The 17665-nt window shown below is 34.9% G+C and overlaps 1 protein-coding gene across 1 annotated transcript in view; it reads left to right on the forward strand.

The window, feature by feature from the left end:
- The window catches only part of LOC118764741, a 45413-nt gene extending 30587 nt beyond the window's left edge, over positions 1-14826 (forward strand). Inside the window, exons 11-14 of the mRNA XM_036505707.1 lie at positions 4333-4566; positions 8718-8888; positions 14728-14771; positions 14812-14826. Coding sequence (XP_036361600.1) covers positions 4333-4566; positions 8718-8888; positions 14728-14771; positions 14812-14826 — 464 coding nt within the window. The remainder of the gene's footprint in view (positions 1-4332; positions 4567-8717; positions 8889-14727; positions 14772-14811) is intronic.
- Positions 14827-17665: the final 2839 nt, after the last annotated feature.

Below are 17665 nucleotides of genomic sequence, written 5' to 3' on the forward strand. Positions count from 1 at the left end.
CCATTTTTCGTGTAGCGTTGGCATATTGACCAGTGGATATAATTACTTACTCTGTCATGCCTGTATATCTGTTCAAATTTGGCAAGGACTGGACAGCTAGAGATGATGTGGTCAATTGTCTCATTGTTCAGGTTGCACTGTCCGTATTTGATGTTCAGGCCTGTTTTCACTATTTTGTTTTTATAGTTTTTTTGTGGTCAGAGATTGGTTTTGTACAGCAACAATCAGTCCTTCCATTTCTGTTTTTAATCCAAAGTCTTGTTTGTTGGCTTTTACCTAGGCTCACTTCTCTGTCAAACCTTGCAAGGTATTGGCCATAGAGTGATTTTTCCCTCCATTTCTTCTTTACTGTGTTTTGTAGTTTTGTTTTTATGCTGTTTTTTGTCTCTTTGACCATTTCTGTTGTGTTGTCTTCTGAGATCAGAGTATCAGTGTAGTTTGTTTCTGTTTCATATTTTGTCACTTCCTTGTGTATAAAGAAGTGTTTCTTTCTTTTTTTTTTGTATGTGTTGCTTTATTACATAGAAGTAGTCTTCCACTTTCTGTTTCTAAGTATTTTTCTAGTCCAACTGTTGTTATTTTATAGTAGTTCTCCTTCTGTGTCAGGCCATGACCTTCTTTCTGAGCAGGGTAGATATATTCTGTCTCGGTTTTGGGGCAGTAAATTTGGTATTATGTTAATAGGTTCCTGTTCTTCTTTGCATCTAAGTTTCTCATTTCATTAATCTTCCAGTTTATTATGTTGAAGCTATAATCTATGACAAGAATAGGTAGTGTGTTTATCCCTGTTATCTTATTTTTTAGCAAAGTTCAGTATTTGATATTAGTCTAACTCTTCAGTAATTTTCTCTCCTAATTTTCTCTTTCAATTTTGTGTGTTGTATTTTCGCTATTTTGTCTATTTCTAGATATTTGTATGGGCAATTGTGATCTAATTCTCTGATTTTTGTGTCTATTTTGAGTGCAGTGTTTTCAGTGTTGATTAATTTGCCTCTTCTTTATGTCACTTTAACATGTCCAATTCCATGTTCACCCTTATGTTCTTGCTGAAACTGTGGACAATTTTTAGAAGATTTTTCTGTTCCATGGTATTCTTAGTGAAACCTTTTAAGCCATCAATATATAGGAGATGATTTATTATTTGTCCATAGCATCTATAACCCTTGGTGGTTTCATTTAACAAGTTTCTTAGTAGGTTTCGAGCAAGGCAGAAAAACAACAGGGACAACAAATCTCCTTGGAAAATTCATTTTCTTATGGGTATAGGGCAGGATTTAATGACATGTGATTCATTTTCCAGTGTTATGCTGGTTTTCCAGTTTGCCATTGCATAGCTGATACATTTTAGTAGTATTGGATCTAATTTATTTGTGTGGAGAGACTCAAGAATCTGTGAGTGTGAAACACTGTTGAATGCCCTCTGGTAATCACCCAAGTCATGTTTAGGTTTATTTTTCTCTTTTTACATTCCCCTGTAATGGTTTGATTCACTAGAAGCCACTCTTTACAACCATACATCCCTTTCCAGCATCCTTTTGCTCTTCTGGTAAAACGTTATTTTCCTGGTGTGTTACAAGCTAGTTTTAGATCATTCATGTGGGGGATTTACAGGTTGTTGGTAGGCATGTTATTTTCCTTTGAATTTTTGGTTTATAGTATTTTTGTTTTTTGGTATTAGAGTACTTTGTCCTTCCAGCATCCAGTTTGGTGTTGATTTTGGCTTGCTTATTATCAAATTAAATGTTACTGTTACCATCATTTTTATTGTCTTCTTCCAAACCATCTGTATGTTTCTCATCGAGCAAGCTATCACTGTTCCATTCCTGTGGTTTATTAGAGATTTCACCTCTGTTTTCTGCTATGAGATTGCTTTTATCAGTAGGAATTGTATTTTCGTCATTTCTGCTGCTGTTTTCCAATACCCATCTTTTGATAGCTTCGAGCTCTACTTCTGTGAACTAACGATTTTTTCTTATTGCTCTAGCTTGATCACATAATCTCTGTTCCATGAGTTGAAACAATCCTCTTTTTCTCCCTTGATCATACCCTAAGATGAACATCATTTTCCTCTACAGTGTTGCTCAGGTAGTAACACTCCATGACCACAGCCCTGACTCATTTGTTCCATCTACACCATGTGTGCTGGTCCCTTACTGGATAATGACAGGCTGGAGTCAGACCAGTATCTCTTTGCCTACCGGGTGCAATACTGTCACCATCAAGGGCTTCAGTTTCATTACCACTGTTATTCACAATATTTTATTTTTTTCATTGTCACACATATGAGGTAGCAATTATCAGGTTGCTCTATTACCCATGTTTTTGTTGTGACACCATCACTAGATGTATTATTATTATTATTATTATTATTATTATTATTATTATTATTATTATTATTATTTCCATTTATTATTAAAAGGTATTATTAAATGTTGTTTAGTTTCAACTTTTGTCTTGTATTTGAGATAATCATAAATATGTGAGGGTTTAAGGGAATGGCAGGAGCAAGAGAAACAGCTTAGTGAATTCTGCAGGTCAGTAAATAGATTTGGCAGATGGTGAAGAGATCAGCAATAGGCATTCCTGTGCCATAAGGAATCAAAGAGGCCTTACACCCTTGGGGTCAGCAGAGGTCAAATGTGTTTACTACTACTAGCAATAAATGAGAGCACTGATCTTGGCCTTGGAAAGAACCAATTCTCCTTGTTCTATTTACTGATGGAAAAAATAATTATAATTATATATATATATATACTAAATTTCTGAATTATTTTCATTCAAAATTTATCTTTTCTGTTTGGCTGTGGTTTACAGTTTTTGTAATTGTGCAGTTTGTATATATTGGCAGGTGCTTACCTCTTTAATTTTTTTTTTCATCATGCATTTAATTGTGTTGTTGCAATAAAAGGCATGTTTACATATTTGGGTAGTCAAGGAGAAAAGAAAGATGAAATTTTCACACAAAATTGTAGATATTAAAACTTTTAGATTTTCTCGAGATGTTCGTTTGTATGTCTGATCAGGGAAGACTGTAGTGTTTTTGCAATAAAAAGGTTGTTCCCATTTTTGAATACTCAAGGAGAAAGGAAAGAAAAGGAGGGTAAAATTTTCACAGAAAATTGTAGATAATAAAGCTTAAAGATTGTTGTTATTGTTGTTGTTGTTGTCGTTGTTGCTGTTGTTGTTGTTGCTGCTGCTGCTGCACCTGCTGTTGTTGTTGTTTTGGTTTCGTCCAGGTTTAGTCATATTCCTGATACAAATTATGTGGATAGCTAGTTACTACTACCTGTAAATTAAGTGTCCACAAGTTTTCAGCAGTCTTTGAAGTGCTTAGAACTTTACTGATAATCTTTGCTGTCCTTAACAGACAAATTTTCTGTAGGAGCTCTATCAGGCATTCTATTTCAATCTCATTCAGCCATTTATATCTTTACTTACTGTTCCCAATGCACCAATTATTAGGGACACAACCTTTATTGTTCGCATGCCCCAATTTCTTTCTATTTCAAGTTTTAAGGGATTGTACTTCTTTTGTTTTTCTTCCTCTTTCTGTATGATCCTGGAATCAAATGGGCATGATAGTTCGATAAGTAAGCAACTTCGTTTTTCCTTATTTATAATCGTTATGTCTGGTCTATTATTTTCTAATTTCTTGTCCATTTGAATAGGAAAAGCCCACAAAATCTTACATTTCTCTGACTCCAGTACTCTTTTAACTCGATGATTGTACCATGTATTTCCAGTTTCAAATCCCTATTTCTGGTACAGTTTCCAGTGTATAATTTTTACAATTCGGTCGTGCCTCCATTTGTTATATTTTTCCTGTGCCAACTTGAGACATTCTACCACAATGTGTGCCACTGTCTCATTCCAAGTTCCACAGGCTCTACATTTTTCTGAAACATGCTCTCCATATATATTTTTTCTCAAGTTGGTTGTTTTTATTGTTTGATCTTAGGCTGTTACAATTAAGCTCTCTGTTTCTTTTTTATTGACCCTTTCTTAACCAAGCCCAGGATTTTGTTTCACATACATCTTCAGTGGCTCTCCAGAATTGGCCATGCAGAGGTTTCTCTTTGATCTGTCTGATGTGCTCTCTTTGTATTTTATTCTTATCCTTTTCTTCTATTACACACTTCATCACCTGTTCTTTATGAACTGTCTTTAGTAGTTTTTCTGTTTCAAATGAGTCTCAAGATTTTCTACACTCACATGAATTCTGACTAAGCTGCCATTTTGTGGATCAATTTTTTGTACTACATAGATACTATATAATATTTAATGTGTATTTTAGTATAAAATGTATTTCTTGTTTCCCTTCTTTCTTTCTAGCTGATGAGGACATTTTTACATTTAAAAATGCTATCTTAGATGTGCAGGATGTTTTTGAACCACTGAAAAATCTGAGCTTGAAGGAGTGTAAAGGAGCTTGCCTTCAGACTCCAGGATGTAGCTCTTATAAGTATAATGAAATGGCAAAGACCTGTCATGGAAATAATGCATCTCACTTGACTCATAACGTGAAACTAAACAAAAAGGGTTGGGATACTTACATCATTAACCCAGGTCAGTAGGGAGTTTTCATTTTATTTATTGTGCATGCATTTACATGTGTCTTTTTGTGTGTCTTTGCATTTACATACATGTGTGTGTGTGTGTCAATATATATATATATGTATATGATGGCCATCTACTCGTGACCAAGGACCTTTAGGAACATTGTACGCTCTAGGACTAACTTATATTTTGCATTTGTGGCTCCATTGGTGGCTAATGAGCCATGCTCTTGACAAGCATACATGACTGCAAACATTGCAAACCAAGCTTTCTCCATTCACTACACTAGCAGTGCACTTTCAAGCAGCACGCTTAAATTTTTCATGCAGAATACATGCTCTCTCAAAGGTATCAACTCCTTCCTTAACCTGCATCCTCCATCTGTGGTGATGACAGGCATTGCTCTCCCAGTCAGTCTCCTGTATATCACAGGCCTTTAATGAGGACTTAGCACAGTCCTTAAATTGCAGCCTTCATTTCTGGCAGGGTTTCTTTCCACTAACATGTTCCTCACATAACAAGTGTTTAGAGATCCTGCTCTCCTTCATTCTAATAATGTGTCTAGTCCAACATAACTGGTGCTTGTGCACCATTGTCTCAATACTCAAGATATAAGCTGTCCTCAGAACATGTGTGTCTGGAATTTTTAAGGTTCAGCCAACATTCAGAAAGTGTTTCAGATATCTCTGATGAAAGCATTCAAGGACCCTTACATGACATTTATAAGGAAGAAAAGAGCTCATCGGTTCTGTATCAACATGCCGAGCAGGAACACAGGGGCTCAATCAACAACATAGAAGTTAAAATCTTGTCCACACATAGAACAGATGCAACAATCAGACAAATTACGGAAGCTACACACATAATAGAAGATAAACTTAGCCTGAATAGGAAACTGGAATGGAACACTAGCACACACCACAACATATGACAGAAGAGGATCCCCATAAACTGGTTACAATATAAACAAAACAGAAAGCATAATAAAATAAAATACACAGATGAATAAACAAATGGAAGTAAATAACTATATACATTTTTTTATTATATTTAAAAAAAATTTTATCTTTATTTTTGTTTTTATTATTATTATTACTATCATTATTGTTATACATACATACATAATAATAATAATAATGATGATAACGATAATAATAATGATAATGATAATAATAATAATAATAATAATAATAATAATAATGATAATAATAATAATAAGTATGTGTAAACACATGAATAAAATAAAAATAAACAAAAACAAATTACACGAACGTATATAAACAGGAGATACAAATATTACAGGCACTTCCCCCCACACACACACACTAACTAAACATAGACACACATAGAGATATACGCATGTGCAAATGAAGACACATACAATAGAAATACAAAATGGCTGACGGTTAATAAAGAGAGACACACAAATAAGAAAGAAGAAAGCAAAGGACCACTGATGCGGTCACAGGAGTGTGACGAAAGAACTCTGGCCAAAATAAGATTAAGATTAATGTAAAAAATAAATAACGCTGAAGCAAAGTAACACCAAATATATAGTGCGTGTGTTTTTATTGGCTAAACTACCAAAATGACCATTCCTAAATACAACAATATTTTTATATATATATCTATATATATAAAACTCAACTTGTGTGTATCTGTGTGTGTGTCTGTGTGTTTAACTTCCCGGCACATCTTCTCCTAGCCAACAAATCGTAGAACCACCAAAAATGGGTCACTTAAAGTTTGGGCAAACAAATTCATCTCGCAAGTACAAAAATCGATAATGTGTTGTTTAGGCCTTATCCCATACATTGAATAGTGAACTTTACTCAGTCAGCTGTTTGATGTGAACTGTGTTCACCACGTGTGCAAGCATGCGTAAATTGCATGAAAAATAAAAAATCAAGATATAAAAATGAATCGCCATAAACATTGTAGAAATTCAGCAAAGAAATGAATTTTCGGGATGTAGCCTGGAGGGTTTTTTCGTATTAATCATTTGGACTTTGTGAACACATACCAATTGTTTTCATAACATTTTTAACGCTTTGAATTAAATGTGACCATTTTGCATTGAGTCTGCAGTTTGAATCACTTTAACCAAATTTTAGCAGGCCGGACTTTTGATCATCACAATACATCACCAGCGACTCCCTGAAACTCTCCTCTGAAATCCCCGTTGAGAAATACTGATCTAAAAGAATAATTCAACAATGCAATTATTTGATCAACAAAAATTTATGAAACGCTTCTACGTACTTCCTATTGAGGAAATGGAACACATAAGCGCAAAAAAGAAGGCATTAAATGCTTGATTTTAAAACCAAAATAATTTAATTTTGATTGAACTTCATCCAAGTTTAGCTTAATTCGCGTGTGCATAGAACGCACGAGCTGGGCAATACTGCTAGTATATATATATATATATATACGAAAAAGAAGCACACTCTAAAGCATTGAGCAGTAATGTATTAAAAGTAATTGAGTCTATGTCTGGTCATAGACTCTATGACGAGACATATACTCAATTACTTTCAATATATGTATGTATATAGCATGCATACATGTATGTACCCACATAAGCTGATAAAAAAAGCAAAACTAATTGACAAATTGTTTAAACATTTCCATTGTGGTTACAAGATTTTCATAATACACTCAGATTTACATCAACTTCATTGTACTATTGTCATTGTTTTAAAGTTCACTTTTCCATGCTCATATGCATGAGACATTGGATTTTCAGAAGCTGAATGCCCTTTCTGTCAGTAACCCTCAGCTGTTTTCATGTCAGGTAATATTTTCCCATGACCAGATAGGTTTTCACAGAATATTACTAATGAAGATTTGATATTGTTAGCTTAAAATTGAGACTGAGAAACCATTATAGGTAGGACTTTAGTCCACACAGGTGGCAGAAACTCTGTCTATGTATATGGGATAGCCTGGTCTAGGATAGCATAACTGAATTGTCAGTGCCAATTGTTTGAAGTTCATTACCACACTGCCTGTTGATAAATGCAATGGATTGGTGGAGTATGTATAGTTTCTCACTGAGGCAGAACTGGTAATGAAGATTCAAGCTGAGCAGGGAAGGTCACTGAAAAGAGACTCCATTTGTTGTTGGGGAAATTCTTCTGATTGTTAAGTGTCTCCAGATGAATGCACTAAGGAAGTGTGTACCTTCTATAGCTCAGTGTGTATAAGGACAATGATCGAGCAATTCAAGTTGTATGAATGGATATGCCATTGGAGTGTTTAGGAAGGCTCTAATAAAGATTTTCAAAGAATTCAGCATACCTATAACATTCCCCATTGATTTAACAAATGCTGACCTCCTGGACATAATCCTAGACTTGAAGATGGGCAAACACTACTCTTATGGAAACCTAATGAGGAAACTATGTTTATCTATAGAAACTCCAAGCACTTCTACTTGTAATTAAAAACCTAATCACATTTATAAGTAGAAGAATTTCTAAGCTATTAGTGGATAGAAAGACTTTCACAGGGCTGCTAACAGATAGCTAGATAGATAGACAGATGGATGGATGGGCATCCATCCTTTCTAGCCATCCAACCACCTATCTATCTATCTATCTATCTATCTATCTATCTATCTATCTATCTATCTATCTATCTATCTATCTATCTATCTATCTATCTATATATATATATATCTATCTATCTATCTATCTATCTATCTATCTATCTATCTATCTATCTATCTATCTATCTATCTATCTATCTATCTATCTATCTATCTATCCAGTTAGCTATCTATCAGCAGCCCTGTAAAGGTATTTCTATCCACTAATAGTTTAGAAATTCTTCTTAAGACTAGGTTTTTAATTACAGTTAGTGGTGCTTGGAGTTTCTTTGGATAAACATAGTTTCCTCATTAGGAACGGACAGACAGATGGATGGATGGACTGACAGGTGCTACGAACACACATACATATATACATGCTGGTATCCATCTATCTATCTACATACATTTATACATACATACTTACATACATATATGTATGTATATATGTATTTATATCTGTGTGCATATTACTTCAATTTGATTCAGTCAAAAGCTTCTGTTGTATCATTATCAATTTCTGCTCTTTCTCACCCAGCTCCTAATAAATACTTATAATCAATTCTAGTTTTAGCAAAAATTAACTGTGGAACTCCAAAAGACGTTGTTGGTGCATCGAAGTTCTACAGTACCACCAAATATAAATCTGAAGTGACCTATATTTGTCCAGGAGATGAAAAACTAAAGTCAATATGTGGGAAGGACAACAAATGGACTTCAGTAGCTCCTATTTGTGATGGTAACGTAAATAACTTCTCTTTTGTTGCCTCTGTCTGGATAATTTTGTTTTATTTTTGTGATAAATGTGTTTGTCAGAGTAACTCTCAGTGACTCCATTAAAATTTACAGAATGTTTGTGGCTAGTAGGAAGGAGTGAAGGAGCTATCCTCAGACCAGAAACCTTTCCAAGTGCTTGCAACAGAGTGGACTTCCTTAATACTACCCAAGGGCCAGATAATGTTATTAAAGTGGGTGAAGGATTAAGTCTTTCACTTAGACAACCGGAAGCATTGAAGTGTGTCCTCTCTAGCAGGATGCTGCATAACTTGCATCCACCAAATTTGATACGGCTTCATTGTGAAGCAAGTTCTTAACCACACAGACAAAACTCCATTCAGTATCTCATTGTTAAGTAAACTTATTACCTTCACAGCTATACCTCAGCTCATCTTGACAGATTTTCGTTTGTTTTGTAACCCAACATTTCTCACTCTGTGCAATATAATTTCCTGAGTCCTTCTTTATTAAAACTCTGCAACAAACCTCTGATGCCCTTGCTATCTTCCAATCCACCCCTTAATAATAATAGTAATGATGATGATGGTAATAATAATAATAATAATAGTAATAATAATAATGATAGTGGTATGAGCACACACCACAGAGAGAGGCGGAGTTGAAGACTAGCAAAATCCCTTGGGATTTTCCAATCCAAATAAACCATGTGCTAGAGCATAACAGACCAGATCTAGTAGTGGTCAACAAGGTGCACAGCATGTGTTATATAGTTGATGCTGCATATCTCTTTGGCCCATGAATATTCAAGACGGAGGTGAAAAAATAGATATAGACAACCCTCTTAAGTATGAAATAGCCTGGCTATTAAAAATGAAGAAGGTGAAGATAGTGCCAATTATTGTTGCATCCTTGGAAACAGTATCAGAAGGCATCAAGAGGAATATTAAGGAAACTGAAATAGAGTGCCCAGTAGAACTGTTACAAAAGGTTTGCCTCCTTGGCATGGCCAGAATAATCAGGAAAGTATTAGATAGTTAAAAAGAACAGATAGCATGGTACCATATGCTGCATGCAGCAAGCCTGCTATGTATGCAAGACTCCAGAAGCTCCAACAAAACTTGTGATAAAAGGAAATAATTGGCCTGCCAATGTATACAGTGAGTTTCTTTACCCTAGATGTCAGGAATGTACTCAGTATGAAATGGAAATAAAATTGAAAGAAGAAAATAATAATAATAATAATAATAATAATAATAATAATAATAATAATAATGGATCAATTACTAATTGATGAGACTATCCTGGCTGATTGCAAGAAGAGAGACAAAAATTTGGTGATGGAATGAATGGGCTACAGGAAAGCATATGACATGGTCCCATACTGGTGGATAATTGGATGCCTTAAACTACTTAAGGTCTCACACAATATCCTGAAGTTTATACAAAACTCAATGACAATATAGCAAATTGTACTCATGGCATGGGGAGATAAGCTGGGAGAGGTAAATATCAAAAGAGGAATCTTTCAAGGGGACAGTCTGTCGTCATTCCTATTTGTTGTCTGCATGCTGCCACTAATGAACTTTTTAAGAAAGACGTACATGGGGTACATGCTAGGCAGTGTGAAAGTAAACAACCTGTGATTTATGGATGACCTTAAGCTATTCACTAAGACTGAGAAAAAAATTGATAGTTTGACAGCAACTGTGCAGATGATTAGCAAAGATATTGGCATGGAATTTGGGATCGAGAAATGTGGTGTAATGATTCTCAAAAAGGGGAAAATCAGTAAAAACCATGGGATCAAACTGGAAAGTGGTGAAACTATAAAGGAAGTCGGAGAGGAAGGATATAAGTACCTGGGTATTATTGAAAGAGATGAGATGAATAAACACTAGATGAAAGAAATGTACTGGAAAGAGTATTTGAGAACTCGGCTTGTGTTCCAATCGAAGCTAAATGGGCGCTATAAGATTAAAGCAATTAACACATGAGCTCTTGCTTTGATGAAATATGGGGCAAGAGTAGTATCTTGGAAGAAGCATGAATTACAAGAGATAGACCAGAGAACATGTAAATTATTGACAATGAACAAAGAACTACACCCCAAGAGTGATGTATCAAGATTGTATGTAAAGAGGAAGGAAGGAGGACAGGAATTAGTGCGTTGTGAAGGTTGTGTAAGGGACGAGGAGAATATCTTGGCTTGGTATGTCAAGGATAAAAAAGAACTGATTGAATCAGTGAAAATGCAAGGAAACTTAAAAGTGAATGAAGCTGTAGATCCAACACAATTTAAGAAAGACCAGAGAGAGCAGATGAAGGAAATTTGGCAAGACAAGAAAATACACAGTCAGTTCTTGAAGAATAAAGATGAGATTGACCGGAATAGAACATGGCAATGGCTGCAGAAAAGAGGCTTAAAAGGGCCCAATGAGGCGGCATTAGTGTGCAGCGTTCAAGAACAAACTCTCAGAGTAAGCTACTCCAAATATCACATTGATAAAAGCCCTGACTCACCACAGAGTAGGATGTGTCCTGAGAAGGGAGAAAGTATAAGCCATATTGTTAGTGAGTGCAGTAAGCTCACACAATACCAATATAAAAGGAGACATGACAGTGTGGCCAGATATGTCCACTGGCTGCTGTACGGTAAAGCAAACCTTGAGAGAGCCGAACAAAGTTATGAACACAAGCCAGAGGGAGTAATGGAAAATGAACATTGCAAAATACTCTGAGATTTTAACATGCAGTGCAATCAAGTCACAGAGGCGAGACAACCAGATATCGTGCTCATCCATAAAGATAAAAAAGAAGTAAAGATAATAGATGTTGCAATACCAGGCGATTCGAGGGTGAAACGTAAAGAAATAGAAAAGATTGATAAATACCAGCCACTGCAGGACGAGATAGGAAAGTTATGGGGCACGAGGAAAGTAATGGTGATACTGGTGGTAATTGGAGTATTAGGGGCAGTTTCCAAGAGCATTGAAAAACATATTAAGACTGTTGGAGCTGCTGTCAGGCTCAAGGTGCTCCAGAATACAGCATTGTTGGGTACAGCTTGGTAATACCTTCACAGAGAACTATACAAAGTTGCAGAAAGAGTGTGGAGAGGAGTGTATGAACCAGATTCAAATGTACAAGTAGTTCAAACGTTTCCAAGATAGTCAACAAAATGTCAGCAGTGACACACATTCTCAGAGACACCCAAAATGCAGAACTGAGGAAAATATCACTGATATGTGTACAGCTGTTCACAAAAACCATTGAATTACCATGTGTGAATTGTCACAGGATGTGAATATTTGTTACAGTTCAGTTCAGTCCATTCTTACTTAAGATTTGGCTACAAGACATGTGTCTGCCAAGCTTGTGCTGAAACTGCTTTCAGTTGCAATAACTTTTCTCCAATCACAACTTTTCCCACACCCCCAGTTTGTCAACCACCATATTCCCCAGATCTTGCCCATTGCAACTTTTTCCTCTTTCCAGGAATCAAATCCCACTTGATAGCAACAAGATTTAAAGATATCAAGGAAATTCAAGAGAATGTAATGTGGCAGATCCTTTATATCCAGAAAAAGGAGTTCTAGGAATGTTTCCATTGATGGAAATGATGCTTGATAAAGTGTGTAGCTTTAGAATGGAGCTACTTTGAAGGAGATTAAATGCCAAATTTATTAGTGTTGTAGTTTTCTTTTTATAGCACCAGTCTTGATAAGTTTTGATCAGATCTCAAACTTTAAAAATGCACATGAGGTCTTTATCAAAGTGAAAACTCCCTCTCATTAGACATTTCAGGCTCACTCATAATCAACTTCTTTTTCTGTAGCTACTAGACAGCACACTGCTTTCTCCACCCAGCAACAGGAAAGTGTGGGGCAGTTATCATGATAGATTTGACTGACAGTCAGATCCATCCTCCATACAATAGCAGGTGTTCTGCATAACTCCACAAGTCATCAATGACTGAACAATAATTAGTGCTTGGAAAATGATTTCATTGCATTGCACACATCTCAGACATGCCTGTCTGATATCATTTTCATGTTTTATTTTGTACCATTGTAGCTCTTTAGTAGTTCTACAAAGCCAAGGACTTCAGGAAATTGTTTATCTGTCAATACTTGTTTATCCTTTGAACTAACTAAAGAAAGTGGAAAATGTTACTTATTAATGGAAAATGCAGCTTCCTCCAAGAAATTAAAGCCAAACGCAAACAAAAAGATATTTGAAACAATCTTGCTATTTCTTTATTTCATCATTGCCCAGTGCAACCTGAGAATATCAGTGCACTAAGCTTCAATTGAAGAGTAGGACATCAAGCAATTCTATTGCCCATGTCAGATTTGATCCAGTATAATATATCTTTTGAAATCCTTAGGATTTCATTAGATAATGTGAAATACTCTTTTTAAAGTTGGTTAGGAGTGATTGAGGGAGGTTTTGTTTCTATTTTTAACATGCTAGGTACCTACAAAGACCCTTCTACACTGGCTGATCCACATTGAATTTTGAACATAATATCGCATGTCACAGCTTATTCTCTGGCATATTCTTTTGCCTATTTCAACATTACCATCTAGCCCTTCAGGTAGTCATGGCAATGGTGGCAAACAACACTTGGTCAGTGTTGATATATATCACAATAATAAACACTTGCATTGACCGACAGAAGTTCAGAATGGGCATAGAGCACATTAATCTCAAAAGTGTAGGAGGGAGGGTGGTATGAGAATTTCATGATGTCACTGTTATTGTCATGACTGACTTATTAAAAAATATAAATACCACTTCATTGTAATCAATTATGTATTTTTTTGTTTAGGTACATGGCCAAACATAATTAGGGAAAGCAATAAAATTGTGTGATGTTCATATTGTTCTCTTTACAGTCTGTGTAAAGTGAACTGATGGAAACTGAGAAGGAAACCCAGATCATTAACTCACACCACTCAATCTTTGTTTATACTAAAAGAATAACTAGAGCAAAATACTCAGGGTCAATTCCTGCATGGAAAACAAATAGTAAAGTGGCTATGTACAGTAATAAGATATTATGATTAATTTTACAACCCTCAGTGGGTTGTAAAATCATTATTTTAAGAACTTATTCTGGTCATGAAATTCAGAAATGATAACCTTGTAAAGATAATTACTGGGGTTTGTTTTTTTTCATTAAATGTGTAATTTTGATGAAATATGATTTCTTAGCTTGCTAACATTAAGTTTTGAGTGTCCACATTACAACATATTTATATTTATTCACTGAATGATGATGATGAAAGGGAAATTACTTCAGTTTTCTCAAGCATAACATTGTAAAATATTAAAGTGATGGTTTATAGTCCTTGCCATTACTAGGCACATTTACATTCTGGGTTTAAATTCCATTCCTTTACATCCTGAGCTTAAATCTCAATGGGATGTACTTTTCCTTTCGTACTTCTGAGGTTGATAAAACAAGCTGTATTCAAGTACTGAAGTATCCTCACTGAAGAATGTATGGTTTTGTGCTTAAGATAGAAACCACTATCATTAATATCTGTAACTTCAACAATAATTATAATTGTACTTGTTCTTAAAGGTCATGCATTGACAGAATCATTAGAGCACCAGATAAAATGTGTTGTGGTATTTTGAGCACTTTCAATTCTAAGTTCAAATCCTGCTGATATTAATTCTACCCTTCCAGGGCCAATTAAAATACAATGCCAGTCAAACATTGGGGCCAATTTAATTGAAAATTAAAGATATGGGCTCATATCTGTATTAGAAATTACTATTATTGTTGTTGTTCTTATATTTCATTGGTCTAAATTTTATTTTGAATCTAGATACTAAGAACCAATTTATGAAAATAAAAGATGCATTTCTGGATGTACCCAACAAAATATTGGTGGACAAGGAAAATGTAACAGTGGAAGCCTGTATAGGAAAATGTTTATCTGTCAATACTTGTTTATCCTTTGAACTAACTAAAGAAAGTGGAAAATGTTACTTATTAATGGAAAATGCAGCTTCCTCCAAGAAATTAAAGCCAAACGCAAACAAAAATTACTACCAACGAATTAACCGTAAATATTTTTTGTGTTTTATTATTGGAATTCTCTTCCCAATTTTTTTCTGAAATTTATGATTCCTGGTAAAGACCTCATCATCTTTTTTGAAATTTCACTTTTAAAGGTAGGTGATGGTGGAGGAGGTACTGTCCTTGTGTGAATTTATATATAGGTGGATGGAAGTGGCAAAAATGGCAAGAATAGATGGCACCACTATAAGTGTAGTTTTGTGAGTCAGAGAACAGGAATTGGAGTGGCACTCGCCCTAAGTGCTCAGGGAGATCTTGAATGGTGAGCTTCCTTGATTGACTCCAGATGTCCTCCTGCATCAAGAGAGTCATGACTATTATCCCAGTCTTTCTAGTGATGTATACTTTTTTCTTTTCTTATACTGTATACTATGAATATTTACTACATTTTTTTTACCATTATATTCTACGTTAATCACCACACTTTATGTCCATCTTTGTGTTATTCCCACATCCATCACCCTGAAGGCAAATAAAAGAAATTGTTCTTCTTTTACAGATCTTTTGAAAATATAATAATTATGTAGAAGTAGCATGTAAATGAAATTTTAAATAAAATATGATGAAGCCATCTGATGCATTGTTTTATAAAGGGATAATCTATATATATAAAACTGAGAATGTGTGTCTGTCAGTCTGTATGAATCCCTAAAACTTCAGAACTACTCAACCAATTTCATTCAAATTTTACACATGCCTTACTTAGGGTCCATGTAGTGTCATGGGCAAAAAAGTTTTAACTTTTTGCCTAGGGCGAGCCCACAGCAATATCATATCTTCTCCACTATTTCAGTATTACATGTCAAAAGTGAAGCAAAAACATCTCTCTATTGTAATGTCAAATGCTTTCACTTTAATACTTTCATTTTAATATTGAAACTATTAAAGTGAAACTTATATAACAGGGATGAACTGTAACTGGCCGTCCATTCTGCTAGAAGAAGATCACCTATGGCCTTATATGCTACACCACGGGTTTTAAATTCATATTTATCAAATTAATATTCAATTTTTCACCCTTATTTTAAATTTAAATTTACATGTATATATATATACCGGAGTAAGCACATAAATGTGAAACAAGGTGGAAAAAAGAGTACTCAAATACCAGAGGTAGAGTAATATGCTTTATTTAAAAGCAGCAGAAATATAACAAAAGCTGTTACTCGAAGTTTCATGTTCCCGTTCGTCGGACAGTTTTGTTAAAATAGAACCAAAATAACATTTTGATCAAAACTAGCTAAAGGATACACCTTTAAAAATGGATTTGTTTCATTGGTCCTTTCAAATAACGGTCTTAGGCAAGCGATAAACAAAAATAAATGAGTTCGATATAAATTATAAAAATCAAGGAAAAACCTTAAATTGAAGAGTTGATTTAAATACATATTGTCATTAATTATATAGAAAATATAATTCGAATTAATACATAAAAATTAGAATTAAAATATATTAAAATATTTCACAACAGTATATACTCATACTAAACCATCAATATACATATATACATCAGAATACACAGATAGATGTACACAGACCACATACATATACAGACATATAAATGCAAAATGAAAATATACACACAAATACATGTACACATATGTATATGCAATCTTGCTCGCATGCAAAAATCACTTGGTGTATACATATAGACTAGAAGTGAAACGCAGAGAGGGGGAAGAAAAGAAAACGATCTTATAAACAACAGAAAGCTAAAGATATGAGTAAGAGAAGAGGAGAGTTACAGGACTCTATACAAGTAACAAATAGGGAGAGAAGAAAATAACGAAAGAAAGGAAGGAAGAAATATATATATATATAGATGTATAAATATAGATGCGTATATATATATAGATGTATACATATAGATGTGTATATATATCTAGATGTATATGTATACATGTATATGTATAGATGTATTTATATAGATATAGATATGTATACATGTATGTGTAGATGTATATATATATATATAGATATACATGTAATATGTACACATATATACATGCATACATATATACACCCATACACACATACCCCCCTACATACACACACACATGCACACACATACATAGGTGCAGGTGTGGCTGTGTGGTAACAAACTAGGTTCCAAAACACATAGTCCTCAGTTCAGTGATAACTTGGCATTTGTCTTCTGCTATAGCCTCAGACCAACCAAAGCCTTGTCAGTGGATTTTGTAGACAGAAACTGAAAGAAATCACGCCACATTCTAGGGAGAAAAACTAGAAGTAGTTGATAGCTTCCGTTACCTAGGTGACCAAGTCAGTAGCGGGGGTGGGTGTGCTGAAAGTGTAACTGTTAGAGTAAGAATAGCCTCGGCAAAGTTCAGAGAGCTCTTACCTCTGCTGGTGACAAAAGGCCTCTCACTCAGAGTAAATGGCAGACTGTATGATGCATGTGTACGAACAGCCATGCTACATGGCAGTGAAATATGGGCCGTGACTACTGAGGACATGCGTAAGCTCACAAGGAATGAAGCCAGTATGCTCCGATGGATGTGTAATGTCAGTATACATACTCGACAGGAGGGAACCTGTGGAAGAGGTAGACCCAGGAAAACCTGGGACGAGGTGGTGAAGCATGACCTTTGAACATTAGGTCTCACCGAGGCAATGACTAGTGACTGAGACCTTTTGGAAATATGCTGTGCATGAGAAGACCC

The sequence above is a fragment of the Octopus sinensis genome, linkage group LG9 (genome assembly GCF_006345805.1).
Source record: "Octopus sinensis linkage group LG9, ASM634580v1, whole genome shotgun sequence".
NCBI classification, from domain to species: Eukaryota; Metazoa; Mollusca; class Cephalopoda; order Octopoda; family Octopodidae; genus Octopus; species Octopus sinensis.